The sequence below is a fragment of the Gasterosteus aculeatus genome, chromosome 5, assembly GCF_964276395.1.
Source record: "Gasterosteus aculeatus chromosome 5, fGasAcu3.hap1.1, whole genome shotgun sequence".
NCBI lineage: Eukaryota > Metazoa > Chordata > Actinopteri > Perciformes > Gasterosteidae > Gasterosteus > Gasterosteus aculeatus.
This window is the reverse complement of record NC_135692.1, coordinates 4938998-4954460: the sequence shown is the minus strand read 5'-3', so window position 1 is coordinate 4954460 and position 15463 is coordinate 4938998. Positions and strand designations below refer to the sequence as shown.

Sequence of the window (15463 nt, the reverse complement as noted above, 5' to 3'; positions counted from 1 at the left end):
AAGAAAACAAGAAATGCACTTATATTGCATATATTTAGATCCAGAATATATAAAGTGAAATGAATTTAAATGAATTACTTAAACGTATAACTTGCAGTATATTTGCAGTCAACATTCACATGTATCCATTCACAACACATGTATCTATGCAATAATGCATACATTGAGTCAAACGGGTAAATTCAACGACTTGTGGTTTCCATGGCGACTCATAAAAAGAGATATTAATCCGTATTAAACGTTTTATTCTAACAGCCTGCATTTATTTTGTCCCATGTCTTATATCAGATGTAAAAATCACTAAAAACAATGCTTCCTTATCCATAAAAATATTGATTTTAATGTTTTTGGTGTAGTTCTATAGGCCTTTTCTTTGTCAGTTGGTGACTCTGCAAGTCACCTGCCAGTCATCAGCTGGATGTCAGTGTGTGGGCTGACAGTGCACTTAAGATTTTAGTTTGGTCTCTAATTATTATGACTGACACAAAAGTCATAATTTTGACCAGAGCATTTTATTATTTTGTGTAATTAGTCCATTTTTGTTTTATTTTGTTGAAATAGAGATTCCTGACAAAGTCAAAAGCCTTGATGAAATAAATACATTTATGTGGTTATTTTATGCATTTAAAGCCTAAAACGGATCGGTGCAGACACTACAACGAAAAGGGCATTCGAAAAATGGCCTTTGACATAATGTAACCTTGCTTTACAAATCTTCTATTTATTAATGTATTATCTTTTACAGCCGATTCTCGGGTCATTTTCACCTTGTCTTTGTGTTGTCTTTTTACCATCATCAATCACTCCCCAATCATCCAAACAGTCATCAAAGGCAGCGGGGCGGCCCTTATCACCCCCCGTCTCACAGGTGTAGAGCTCAGTCCCCTCTCACTAAAAATGACAACAGGAGCTTTGCGCTTGTGGCTCGTCCTCGGTTTCCAGCTGAGATGCGTCGCTGTGCCGCTGGACCGCGGGAGTCCGGCGCTCCGGGACGGGTCGGATGCGACCAACGAGGCGAGCGACGAGGTGGACGCGCTGTTGCACCTGGAGGGTTTACCCCGCGCACCCGCGTCCCCTCACAAGAAGGCGCCGCAGTTCATGTTGGATCTCTTTAACGCGGTGGCAGTACACGACGGGAGCCCGAAGAGCCAGAAAGACATTCTAGAAGGAAACATAGTGCGGAGTTTCGAGGACAAAGGTAAGACATGTCCGTATGAGCTACTGGTGTTTTGTGATTGTTTGTTTTGGAAATGTGTTGGATGAGAGGGCGCCGTTGTTACACAACGGAATTGTGTTTAGCAATTACGCACGGTTACGCGCAGATAATATCACCGTTCAGCAGCTCATTTGAAATATTATGGAGTATTTCTTGACCAACAAATGTGTTTCATGTCCGTCTCCCTGCAGGTCACGCTGGAGAGAGGTTTCACATCTTCAATCTCTCATCGTTTGGTAGAGAGGAGAGAATGGTCAAAGCGGAATTCCGTTGGTTTCGAAAGAAACAGAAGTTTTTCCTCGGAAAGTCTTATGGGCCACATTTCTACAAGGTAAAATACATTTTGGATGGCATTTCTTCATGTATAACATTTGAATATTTGACATATTTTTGAGAGCGAATGGTCTACAACTCTGACCAAATAAGAACAAGGATCACACTTTTTTAGTGTCCCTTTAGTTGGTGTAGGCCCTTATTTCAGGTATAGTGCGTTGTTCCCTTTTATGCTCACAGTTTAGTGAACTGTTTGGTGTTGTGACTACAGGTGGATCTGTATGAGGTGCTGGACAGCCGAGTGAGGCCATGGAGAGGAAACCTCATCACCTCAAGATTGGTGCCCCTTTACTCACAAGGATGGGAAGTCTTCAATGTCACTCAAACGGTAACACACTCCCCATTGTTCAATCTTTTCTTCTGGTCACTACTTTGACTTCTTGCATTCAAATATTTAGAGCTGTTCGATTGCAGTGAAGTATCTCATTTTGAGACGTTTCTGCCGTGTTTCTGGCGTTTGAACTGATGAATCTCGTTCTGACTTCCAGGTGTCAAAGTGGATCCGCAACAGCCAGGAGAATGGCATCCTGGTGGTGACCTCACTCTCCTCTAGGAACTGGATACAGTCACTGGTGTCCTCCTCCAAGCAGAATGGAGAGCTGACAGACACAAATGCCTACCTGGTCATCTTCTCAGACGATGGGAGGACAGGAGCATCAAACCAGTCATACCTGGGTAAGGGGATTGATGAAACATATTGGGGATTTTACGTCATGCATTTCGACATAGTATTCAAAGAAGTAGATCTGAATCGACCAATTAAATCAGCTGCTCCATTACAGTGCGTCATAAACCATCCATTACATGATTGTACACGCTAAATAGAAGGACTCAAAGTAAAGGGCTATCGCTTGACATATGTTGACGCGTTTCTCTTTCTACAGGACAAGCCCAACCTGCAGCAGCAGCAACCGAGCTACACGAGCACCGCAGCCGGAGACGGCGTGCATCTTCCGGCTTCCTGCCCCATGGCCGCTCCCAGTCCTGCCGGCGGGTTCCACTCTTTGTGGACTTTGAGGAGATTGGCTGGTCCGGTTGGATCATCTCTCCGCGGGGATACAATGCCTACCACTGCAAAGGCTCATGCCCGTTCCCCCTGGGGGGGAATCTCAGAGCGACCAACCATGCCACAGTGCGCTCCATCATACACGCACTCAAGGTCTCTAGCGACGAAGTGGGAGCCCCTTGCTGTGTTCCCGACAGACTCCAGTCCATCAGTTTGCTATATTTTGATGATGAGGAGAATGTGGTTTTGAAGCAGTATGACGACATGGTGGCGCTAAGCTGCGGCTGCCATTGACTGGCTTTACATCTCCTGCACTCTTTAACACTCAGACAATGAGGGAGGGGAAGATTTTCACTGGAGGTGTTTCAAACAACGTATTTTCGTGCATATGTTAACTATTGTACAATTTTGAGAAATAAAACAACTATCCCTGCGCTTGTTGACTGATTAGTCAACAATAAACCTGTAGAACACAATTGGAAATGTTTAAAATGTTTGATACCTTGAATGAATGATACCTGGTTGAAATCATTAATTGTTCTTTGTCAGAGATTATTATTGCAGTAGTTTATCATCTATGGTCAGAGGTGTCACTTGAGTTTTAAATGAAGTCGAATCATAAATGCCATCTTTTCTAAAGATATTTGGAGGGGAATTGATCTGACAGAAACATGTATTTATGCAGATTAGGCCCTCAAAAAATCAATCATCAATCATTCCCTTCCCCCCATCTAATCTGGTTCAGGTTGTGATGTATTGTAAAAAAAATAGACTACAAATACACAATCTTAAGCAGGGGCAATTATACCTTTCCAAAATTCTCCTTGTACAATAAAATCAGAATTCAACTTTTTTTCAAATTACTTGATAAGTTAATACGGGTGTCTCAGTAATGTTAATGATGTAATTTGTGTTTCTATTTGAATAATAATTTCCTCACACTCACAACACTTCCAATCATTCCGCTTAAAAGACATATTGTTTAAACAAAGAATGACCCTTTAATGAAATGAAAGGTACCAGCAGTGTCTGTAACAACAATTGCATTTTATTGGAATGGATCACAGACACAATACAGCCCTGCTTTAGTCTAGTTGACAAAAATGCCAATGCAAAAAACGAGCAAAATCAATTCTCCTTCATGTTCTCTGCATATTAAAAAAGGAAAAACATTCATTGCAACAGCGCCAGTTCAACCTTTTAAACAGTATGAAATTTGTGAAACACATTCAACAGGTGTCACAGCAATTTCAACTTAAACATGCATAATGTTTCTAATTATTTAGTTTTGTGGACATGGTGAGTTAAAATCAATAATATACAAATTACATACATTTCTTAAAAGCAAGTTCTTGTTTCAAGTACTGTACCTCTAATGGTAACCTAAGTGACTGCAAATCGCTGGTGGGGAAAGGAAATCTAAAGGAAACAAACTACATACCTTGTAGGTATTAAAAAAAGCTCAGATACTTTCAAAAGGAGATCAAAATACCTTCTGGAGTTGTATATAACAAGCTCCCAGCATTTACACATATTTCACATCACATATTTCTCATTTACATTCAAGCTTACCATCTGTTTACACTTAAATACATTATGTACATGGATTGTCCATGTCCTTTGTCTTTCCCTAAAATTGCACATTATCTTACACATATAAAATAGATTAATTCACAAAAATAATGATCCTCCATCAGTAGGGATTAGTAGCTTCTCAAAGCCGATGCAGCCTTTGTGCGTCTATGTAAGTGAAGGCAACTAAAGTAATATAAAGATCAGGGGCCTCATTTATAAATGTTGCGTACGCACAAAAAAAGGCGTACGCCGCTCTCTACGCAATAATTGGTATTCATAAAAAGCAAACTTTACGGAAAAATGTGCGGTCCTTCACGCAAGCTCGGACCGATGCGTACGCACAAAAACGGGTGAAATGAGAACCGTCGGCAAAAGCAAGAAACACACAAACGTGTGTGAAAGTGTGTAAAACTAGACTTTTGTGTAAGTGAAATGCCAATACTGCCATAAATAACACGAACACCCGTTTGATCGATCTGCAGCGTAAAACAAACAGAAATACAAATTAACACATTTTCAAAAAGAAAAGTGAAATATGTTCTGCAATAATATTGGCATGTTATGCAATTCATCCTCAAAACACAGCTGTTGCTTGTCAGATGCAATCAAATGGAATAAAATGCCATGATGCCATCACAATGCGCAATGACGCGAAATGGCTGATCTTGCGCTCTTAGAAAACGTGGCAAATGGAAGGATTCGCGCTGTAGTGCAGCGCACCATCGGCCTGGTTAAGGGCAGTGCCTCGACCCCCCTGACGCCGATGTTGGCCCTGTCCCCGATCCCCAATCATTGCCGCCAGTCTCATCAAGAGGGGACAGCTCCGGTGTCCCCTTTCCAACACACTTCGGCGATGGCAGTGGAAGTGAAATATGTTCTGCAATAATATTGGCATGTTATGCAATTCATCCTCAAAACACAGCTGTTGCTTGTCAGATGCAATCAAATGGACGGTAATAAAATGCCATGATACCATCACAATGCGTAATGACGCAAAATGGCTGATCTTGCGCTCTTAGAAGATGTGGCTGAGTGAAGTACATTTCTTCGTTTTCCTGTCAGTGTTTGCCATGATTCCGCAATCAATGAATATTAATTTGTGGGCGTTCCACAGACTATATATTGGAAACTATGGGCGTGACATGAAGCCGCAAAAGCTGCACTGCATTTAGAAGTGATTGTGATTTATTAAGGGAAAACTGCGTAGGACGTGCATGCGCACGGTTTTATAAGTCTGAGTATTTCTGTGCGTACGCACGTCCTATGTTTCATTCGTACGTCACTTCTGGCGCAAATCCTACGCAAGGTTTTATAAATGAGGCCCCAGATGCTTAAAACCCCCCTGAAACACTTCAACGCTGTTCAAAATTAAATAGGTATTTGTAAAAAAGCCTAAACTCAGGATGGATATTTCCTTTCAGCCACCATTCTGTATCAGCTCAGACAGTCCAGCTCCTCAGTGCCTAGAAACTCCCCTAACATGTGGTCGTGTTGGCCGTAGACAGGCTCTAGATAAGGATGTCCCTCACATTGCATTTGCCTCAACCTTGGCTCCATGTGAGCTACTTGTATGCCACCTTTGTGAGCCATGGGAGACAGGGGGACAGGGACAAAGCTGTGGTAAACAACCAGAGGTTGGGTCAAAACCTCCAAGGGGGACACCTGAGGAACAGCCCCATCTGGCGGCTGAACTGGCAGCTGCACATAGTTTCCTGTTTCAGGATCAAAGAAGGTTTTTGTCTTGACTTGTAAAGGCATCTCTACAAAGAAGTACTGACCGGAGTCTGGATCCTGCAGGAGCTTGCGTTGGGTCAAGGGAAAGGACTGCGCAACAATAGTGTGCTCAAAGCTAGACTGGCGAGAAAGCTGGCTTGTGTGGCTGATTTGGCTCGACTGGCGGGAAAGCGTCGAAGGGGACGGGTCAGGGTACGCATCTATACTGTGGCTCCTTCTTAACACGTTGTCCCTGCTTGTCTTGTCTCTGGCTCGTCCTCTCTGCTGAAGCTCGTCCATGATGGACTTTTCAATGCGCTGGGTTCTGGGATCAAGATTCTCATTTACTGACGTATCGGCATTGAGCCTGTGCTCTACTTTGTCTCCTAAGTACCTGTCGATGCTCTGAGACCGGTGGCGGGGCCGGTCAGATGAGGGTCTATCGCTGAGATGAGCTTTGTACACAGGTACCTTGCTGATGAGCCTGTCACTACTGTAGTGTCTGTGCTCTCGCTTGTCTCGTCTGCTGCTGCGCCCTTGCCTCTCTGTTCTAACACTGGGCAGTGCTTCATTATTTTGGTTATTGCTCTCCACAGAACCATGGCCCTGTTGTCGAGGCCTGTGGCACCCATCTGTTTGGTCATGTTGGTGGCTTTCACTCGTGTGGCTTTCAAGGTTGTGGCTGCTTCTTTCAGAGGGTATTTTCTCCCGCTGGTCATCACTGTTTTTGCTTTGGTGACTTTCACTGTGACGATGATCTTCAGACTTTTCTCTGTGATTTCTCTCACTGCGCTTGTTATTTTTACTGCTGCTGTTTCTGTGCTCAGGTTTGTCACTATTGGGTCTCTCGACTCGGTGTTTGCTGCCACTATGAGACGACTTTTGGGACGACTTCTGAGCCTCCTCCTTCTTTATCCTTCTGTTTGCCAACTTAACAGCTTTGAGAACCGCCTTTTCTGATTTCGGTAAGACCACTGGTGGTTTAGGCAGGCCTGTTTGGCTTTCATTACCACTGCAGGTGGACCCGGACCGTTCGCTGGGAACCTTCGAAATCCCAGTATGTGTTCCCATCTCGTCAGTAGTGTCAGCTGTGCTGGCTGTTAAGCTCTCTACTCCTTCAGATGCTGGACTCAGCCCAGACGATCTGTCTTCCTCCCGTGGGACAGCAAGGAACCCTCCAGATTGTGGTTTCTTTGGGTTTTCACTTTGCAGATGTGAAGGAGACTGCAGCAGTGGAGGTGAACTGTTCGAAGCACTTTCTTTGGGTGAGAATATTTCATCTGGGATTGTTGGGCTACCTCTGGTGGTGGGTTCATGAGCCAGAGGAAGCTCTGCATTGTCTATTACTTGATGTACCTCCTCTCCCCATTCTGAAACACTACCTCTTGGTGACCACGGTTGTATAGTCTTCAACTTCAAGTTGTTACTGAAAGTGTTATCTTTGACTTTAAATAAGGCAGGGATCCCCAAAGTTGGTGAAAAAATATTGGAGTGCGACATTGGTGTCTGATTTTCTTCATCATGCGCTAATGTTTGATCTTTGCCGGTATTGTCTTTGTTGTCCATGTTTGGTACTTCAGTGTCTTTTTGAGGGGATTTTATAAGATGCTTTAAAACCTCTGGCTCGCTTTCATGATCACTCAAAGAATAATTTTCCATTCCGTCCAAAACCTGTTTTGTGTTTTGCAAAATATTTTGCGTCTCTTCATCAACCTCCTCCAAATCTCCAATCAAGTTCTCCAGAGAGTGGTAAACATTTGACTCTGTCTCTGTATTTTTGTGCAGTGCATTCTCCACAGAGAAGTAGGAAGATTTTGAAGACAAGCTGGCTTGATCAGGTGGGCTCTGAGTGACGCTGATACCATTAACCTGGAGTAAGGGTGATGTTATATGTCTAGGGATTTCCTCTTCATCTGCATGTATTGAAGCGCTATTCAATTTGTCAGGTTCTTCTGCCCCTAAAAGATTAGTTACCGAAGGTCTGTTTAAATTATCTGGTTTTAAAGGAGCCTTCTGTTTGACCTTTGGTGTTTCCTGTGCCCAGGCAATGCTGTTCGTAGCTTTTGTGGGCCTCATATCTGCATGCAAGTTATTTGCCTTGTTTTCATTTCCTATAATCTCTGGTGATATACACAATTTATTTTCAGATTGTGGGTCTTTTGAATGTAACACAGACTCACATTTAATTGGATCAGTTATCATGGTGGATTTTGAATTGGCATTGTTTACCACATCCCACCTTTCTTTAAAATGATTTGGTTCACTTTGACAGGCCTCTCTGATAGAAAGGTCACTATTTACATATTGTTCTGCAACTGTATCCCATATCTCTGTTAAGCCTACCTCAGCCTTTTCATGTTTTACATCTATGTTAAAGATATCCTCTTCTACTAGATCTCTCAAACTATCTGTCTCTGTAGTAACACTTCTATTTAAAATACTTCCTCTCCTTTTGCTCCTAGGAGGAACAAGAGGAGCATTGCCCTTCTTGTCTTCCATTCCATTCTCCAGCTTTTCTTCAGATATCTGGCTCTCTGTATACCTGATAGTCATCTCTCCTGATTCATAGCTCGGATCACACGTTTTTTCAATGTCAGGGAACGTTAACCTACCCCCAGATCTGTGAGTCTCACTTAGTCTAGGTTCACTTTGAGACAGGATCTGTCTTATGTTATTGTGGTCTCTCAGATCACCTAACCTCTCTTTAAAATCTTTCTCTTTTGGTGCGATAAAGCTGGAATTTTGTTTTTCCTTGGCTTCTGTCAGAGAACCTTTCATGGCGTTTTTACTTTGCTCTGCTCTTGTTAGACACCTTTCACGAGCATTCTCATCAAACATTTCCTGTTCGGTAAATTTATTCTTTCTTTGCTGCCTGTCTGAGATGATCTCTTCAAGTGCCATTTTTGCTCTGTCATAATTGTCATTTATAAGGGCTTTGTTTACTATGACGTTGCTGTCAATCTTTGCAAAAGTCTCTTGCTTGCTCTGATCCTTCTCTTTCTGTGCAAATAGTTCTCTTTTAGATGCTGTGTTCCCTCTAATAGACAGCATACCCTTTTTAATATTCTTTAGCTCCCTTGAGATCAAATCATTCTTAGCCCTAGCCTCTTCATCTATGTTAATAACACTTAATTTGTTCTTTGTGTTCTCGACAACACGATCGCCAAGTCTCGCTCTCTGCAGCTCTTTCAGAGCATTCAGGTCATTAATTATATGCTCGCTATCTTTCATTTCTCTGTGTGGCCTTGTCTCTTCACCCATCTCCATTATTGGGTTCACTTTCGGATCCCCTTCCTCAAACTCCTCCCCTTGTTCATCTGACCCTGCGTATCTCTGATTTTTAATGTAATTGTTCTGTCTGGCAGAAAACCTATGTTTGAGTTTGCCCTGTTTCTGGTCAAATTCATCTTCAATTAAATTTAAATTTGCATTCTTTAAGCCCCCATTAGTCAGCTTGTCAACATTCTTTGTTTGCTCTTTGTTGTGACAGAGGAGAATATCAGATTTAGCGAAATTTCTCTTCGGAACTGGTGGGGGAACTTTCTTGAAATCACCCCTTTTGCCATCCAGTTCTGTTACTTTTCTATGCTGGGATAAAATACTGTTGTTTTCTGGTGTTGAACTCTTGCACACTTCGCTTTCATTTACTTCTTCTTGGTCTGAAATGGGTTTATTTGTGGTATTTGACTGAGCTGTTGATATAGCTTTATTTTTGGCTGCGTTAATTGCTTCCCTGGCGGCTTTGATCACATACATCGTAGTCATAGGTTGGCAACTAGCATATTTTCCCTTCAAGCTTACGTCTGTTTCTGTAAAGTCTTTTGCAGATCGTTTAAATTTTTCTGGTTTATTGAGTGCTCTCTTCTCAAGTGATACATTTAAGGAAAACCCATCGTTTTCATATACATCAGGTTGAATTAGGAGCAAACAATCTTCTTTGACATTTAAAAAATTTGGTGAAAACTCTGTGTTTGTGGGCAGTGCTTTTTGAGAGAGGTCTTTGTTTAGCGTGTGTGGTAAACGTTTATTCGCCTCAGTTGGTTCGTCTATGCGTTTAGGAGCACCAGTTCCCTGAGGGGCTGGTAAATGTTTCATATCACTGTCAACAGGGCTTGCTTTCTTATACAAATTCAGAGATGGGTAGTTTTGCTTTCTAGCCCTTGCACTGTTGTCTTTTTTTGAGTGTCTTAAGGGGGATATGGGACTCTCCTCAACAAGACTACCTGCAGCCTTGCTAGTTTGCAGTAGATTTGATAACAAATAATCATCTGAAAGAGATCTATCACTATCATGTTTGGTATGACCACCAGTTGGGGTGTTAATCAATTCCAAAACTGGAGAGCACACTCTCTGTCTGTCTGTGAAAATGGCAGGAGTGCTTAAGCCAGATGCATAGCCTTCTGTGACAGCTTGTGAATATTTCAGATGATCTGATTGGGGAGACTGGGTACCACTGTTAAGCACTTCCAATGTTTTGAATTTCGGAGGGCTGTAATGGCTTTTCACCCTTTTCCTGTTGTCTTTGAGGTTGAAGAGGATGCTAGAGGCGAGGGATTTGTAGCTGTCCCGCTTGACTGCAGGCTCGGGGGTGAGTTTGGCTTCAGAGTGTGGTCTCAGCGGAGGGTCAAGGCAGGAGGGCGAGAGCACAGTTAGGAGAATTTCCGATGTTTCCGTTGGCTGTCTGGAGGGAATGATGGGAGTCATCAGCTGGCAGATGCTGAACGGAGTTGAAGCTAAAGAGCTTACTTCCTCAACTGCTGTGACCTCCACAGATCTAGGCTCCTTTTTGACTAACCAAAGACTCTCATATACTGTTTTTGAACTGTTTTCCTGAGCTGGTATCCCAGGTTGATTGACTGGAATCACACTTTTTGCCCTGGACCTGTTGCGCCTCCAGGGGGCAGCACTCCCATCCCCTCTTTCTGATGAGCATCTCTTCTCAGCCAGAGTAGCTGAGGGCTTTGGCAAGACCTTAGGCGGATCAGGGATGGGTTTAGGAGCAGTGGGTGGAGGTGGCTCAACGGTTGCTTTCTGGCGAGACTGCACCTCCTCTTTATGCAGATTCTCTTTTCTGTGTTCCTCCGTAAGCTCCTTGTAAAAAGGCAAGTCATACCATTGAGGTATACTATCTGTGGGAAGACTAGAGGAGTCTTCTCGATCAAGGGGAAACCGGTTAACGACTCCCCATGTTTGGAAAGGACTAAACTCACTGTGGAGGAAATAGTTTTTGATGATAAGTTTTGTTAATTTGATAGTGGATTTCCCATGTTTGCTCTTTAGGGATTTCCCAGAGACAATGGCAGCATCTTTGCCTGTTTTGCTAAATGAACCATTACCAGATTCATGTTGATGATGTTCCTCGTAATATCCACCTGTGACATTGGAGTGATAATCCGGGGAGAATTCCGATAGCTCTCTTTGGATGCTGCGAAGTGCAGACTTATCCCATGATTCCCCGTTAGAGTCTGTCATACCCCCATTTGCGATCAACATCCCCTCGCGGCTTTCCTCCGTAGCACTTAATGACTTGAGGAAAGACGACTTGTGGGACACATTTTTCTGTTCCTGTTGTTTCCACGGCTGGGCATAGTTTTTGTCAGATTTGTCTTGCCGTTGCTTTTTAGATTCCTTGTGATGAGTCTTTTTAAGAGGCTCCTCCACCAAAGGTTTGTGGCAGCTGAAAGGTGAGTATCCGTACAACAACTCGTCATTGTAAACAGCTTCATCCCCAACGCAGAGACTTCGGAAGGCTCTGTCGGTAAGAATGCTGACCTCTCGGTCTGTCTCATCCATGAACAAGTCGGTGAAGCCGTTGGGGAAGCGATGGTGGACCATGCCTCCCACCCGATAGCTCATGTGTCGCTTTTCCATGCAGCTCATGATGTCAACAAACTTCTTTCAGTCTCGTGCATCACCTCTCTTGCATCCTTTACAGCTGCTGCAACTTTGTACAACCCTTTTTGTCCAGCTCAGCACGACATAAGGGATTTGGGATGTGGGAACTTCCTAAAGGGAGACAGGGAAGTTAGTCTCTGTGTTTTATAATTATGGTTACTCATTCATACATTGTGTGCAGTTATCATTCCAAACTATGTACAGTTCAAAAGCTCACGAAAATGTGGTTTGATGATTATTTTAAAACGTTTTCAATTCAGTAGTTGCACTGATGACCTTTACGTACACTGTACATGCCGGCTTTGGCCATGCTGTGATATTGCAGGCAGCATACAAACACTCCAAACCATGCGCTTGACTATTTTTAGCACTGTATGGTGCCTTAAGCTGTAAGCACTCGCATACTGTTGCTGCTGTAAAGGAACGTAATTACACAAATAAAACATTTGCATTGTTGTAGTGTGCAATTTAAAGGAACGACCCATGCCTCACATTGGTCCCTTTCAAATGCAATCATATACCAATTGTATATACTGTGAGGATATCTAGAAAATGCCTCTGCAAAGCTCTGAAATAACATCCACTCCTGCAGATTTACGTCACAAATCGGAGGAAATGTATATCAGTAAAGTATCATCAAATCAATCACAGAGCCCCTTGGCAGCTGCTCTACTGTAGCTCGCTTTAGCTATCTGGGTGAGGTCTTAGAATAGCCCATTGATATGTCTTGAACTGGGAGCAAAGCCACTGCCATATAACTCAACTCTTCAACTATCTACATAACCATGACTCTCCATATAAGCAGAATAAGTTGAGACAAATATAAACACAGTCATTCAAAGATACAGTTTTGTTTTGGACTGTATCGGTTCATTAAAAGTGTATAATATAAAAGCAATCTCAGTTGTTGAGAATGGTTCATGTTTACTGTTAACACAAAATTGAATAACGGTAGGTTAATTTACAAGAGTCCATAAGACAAATTATTTCTACTTTTATTGTTTTATTGTTTATTGTAGATCCTAACAAACCAGGTAAAATGACTAGAGTGTATTGACTTTACTGTATCTTTGGCCTGACTGAGAGAATGTTTTGGCTTTCCAGGAGACTTAAGTTGCCAACAGTCTACAAGCTCTCATGACTACCACGGTACTTTCCCAGCATCTGCTTGTGTATTTATACTCATATAGCCCAGTTAACAATACTGTGCAACCATTTGAAAATGTGTTTCATATTTTCCTCAAAGACGTGTTTATATTTCTTTAAAATAATGTAATGTTGTGTATATGTAATGATTTTATAGAAATACAATACAGGGTACTTATCCTGTAGGTCTTTCTAGAGAAGTGTTTAGAATCAATTGGAAACTTCTTATATCTTATATTCTGTCCACTGGGCTTCAGTATCTCTGTCTGTCTGTAAACATCCAAATAATCACACTGCTCCCTCACCTTGGTGATGTGTCTTTCATGCTGACCCTCCAATGTTAACGGTGGTAGCTAAAACAAATCATCCGTAAAAAATCCAATGCAAAATCTGCTGCAACCTGCTGAGAATACATTCTAGTTAGCAGTTGTCATCCATAGTAAACAAACTATCTTTCTTGAAGTTTGTGAAACAAATACAACTCACCCAAAAATCTCAAGCCCTTAGTTCCATATTCGAACACTGCTGTGGCCAATGTTCTAAGAGCAAACTCAAAGGATACCAAAATAGACGCACTAGTCTGTGTGGCCAAACTGAGCAGCAACACAGGGTGCAGCTAGCTAACTCACATCGGAATAACCAGAGGGTGTCGAGTGGCAGGGCAAGGAAGGCCAGCTGGATGAAATCAACGCTGGTCATTGGTTATTTTTGTAACCGACCAATGAGAACACCAGACTCCTTTCTTCACTCTTCAGACAGTTTGGGAAAGATGACAGGTCCTTTGTGTCAATGGAGATGAGGCGTCAATAATTTGAGTCTCTGTTGGGACTATACAGACAGGCTAGATGTATTTACCAAAGGCCAACATTTCACTTGTGACTCATCTGTCTTCTGCCACCCAGGGAAACAAACAAAGATTTCTGATATAGCCCCTTACATCACACAACTGACGCCGACAGTCCCTGGGGTGGAGATTGGTTGCTGGATGTCGCTGTTTGTCTGCTGACTTTAGCAAGCTGTGCTAATTCATTTTGATTACAAGGCTGTGTTGACAACATGAAAGTGTTGGACTGGGTAGTCTAGTTTTAGGACCAATGCAGCTGTTGCTGTGAGATTAATCGACAATGTAGGGGGCAGATATGTTGACCTGTAAGCCACCGTGAGTCAGAGGAAGTCAACGGATGAGGTCAAATGTGAAGCATTAGCTTGTATATAATGAACACTGTATGACTGTATGGCAACTTGCAGTATATGCCTTTAGAGAACATTAGGCATAGGCTGTATATAGCATCACCATGACCTGTTCAATAGAGTATTAGCCACAAAATTACATTTGACAGCATGAAATCACAATCTAAGTTGCTCCAACAACAACTCCATGGCCCCGGCATCCACAGTGTGTGGCTGTCCTCCTTCAAGGTGCCATATTTACGCTATTTCTGTCATGTTGTATTAAGGTAATAGCCTCTCACACTTGGTAACCTTCCACAAGTATTTCACATACAATCTTCTACAAGATTGGCAATTATTTTTAGGTTATTTAGATTATTGAATGTCAGTTGAAGTACACAAAATGTGTTTAAAAGCTCATTTAAAATTGTTCTCTCCTGATATTGAACAGATTTAAACATTCAAACAATTCCCATTTAATGTGTCCTTCTTGAATTGTAAAGCATGTTTGAACCTGTAAATAATGTTGGGTGTTGACTTTCAGAAAAGGGAAAAATTACCTGCATTATTTTGGGGGAACAGACTTGTGTGGGAATATCATATTATGAGCCTGCTCCCTCCTCCTCTGGCCTTATTCTCACCTTTCTCTTTTTGCTCCCAACCCTCTGACAGCAAATTCCCCCCAATGATTCTGCCAGCTGGCCCAGCGAGAACAGCACACTCATGCTATAATACTCGATTACTAATTGAAGCAAAATTCTGACCAGAATCTAACTTTTAACGATAAGTGATTGTAAATCAGAATTGCATAAACTGTAAACTTAAAATATCCGGGAAAGATCTGTACCACCTTTTAGGGTGATGCTATATTACTATATTTTCCTTACTGTAGTTTAAGAAAATTACCAAGCACACATTTGGACTACAGAATGTGCTATATTATCTACCTTATTATTGATCTGTTTTTTTTAATTAGAGCAATCATTAAAACAGTGTATTACAATGCATTACAAAAAGTAGAGCATTTTATGTTCTCATTCATAAGCAATGACCACTCCTTCAGTTTGATTTGGCTTTGGATATACCGACATTATATGTACATTAATACATGTTAATGTAATATATATCATAACACACATGTGTTGTGGTGGACCTGTTGAATTTGACATTTATTATTGTTTCTTGACTATTTGACATTTATTATTGTTTCTTGACTTTATCACATACCTAGTCGCTTTTTGCCTTGTGCCTTGATTCTCCCGAGGTCTGATACTACAGGCCTATCAAAGGTGAGCATGTGGACGCTGTGAATGCAGCAACATCGTTGTTGCATAAAGAAGTGGAGATGTTAAACATTCAGTGGAAAACCACCTGCCTGCAACACGATCAAAAGGCTCATTACAATGTAT

General features: G+C 42.0%; 2 protein-coding genes across 4 annotated transcripts; one reads left to right on the top strand and one right to left on the bottom strand.

The window, feature by feature from the left end:
* The first annotated feature begins 819 nt into the window (after positions 1-819).
* Positions 820-2989, top strand: LOC120819618 (bone morphogenetic protein 2). The gene is made up of 5 exons (XM_040177190.2): positions 820-1198; positions 1408-1547; positions 1761-1877; positions 2038-2224; positions 2434-2989. Exons 1-5 carry the CDS (start codon positions 898-900, stop codon positions 2847-2849), a joined length of 1161 nt encoding a protein of 386 aa, XP_040033124.2. The 5' UTR covers positions 820-897; the 3' UTR covers positions 2850-2989.
* Positions 2990-3581: 592 nt separating this feature from the next.
* Positions 3582-13521, bottom strand: LOC120819617 (uncharacterized). Of its 3 annotated transcripts, none has more exons than XM_040177188.2 (3): positions 13371-13521; positions 13190-13287; positions 3582-11849 (listed from the first exon to the last, which is right to left on the bottom strand). In XM_040177188.2, the coding sequence occupies exon 3, from the start codon at positions 11721-11723 to the stop codon at positions 5565-5567; it is 6159 nt and encodes a 2052-aa protein (XP_040033122.2). In that variant the 5' UTR covers positions 11724-11849; positions 13190-13287; positions 13371-13521; the 3' UTR covers positions 3582-5564. The 3 variants fall into 3 exon arrangements, with proteins under 3 accessions (XP_040033122.2, XP_040033123.2, XP_077959400.1); XM_040177189.2 differs by having other exon boundaries at positions 13190-13284; XM_078103274.1 differs by lacking the exon at positions 13190-13287 and having other exon boundaries at positions 13371-13509.
* Positions 13522-15463: the final 1942 nt, after the last annotated feature.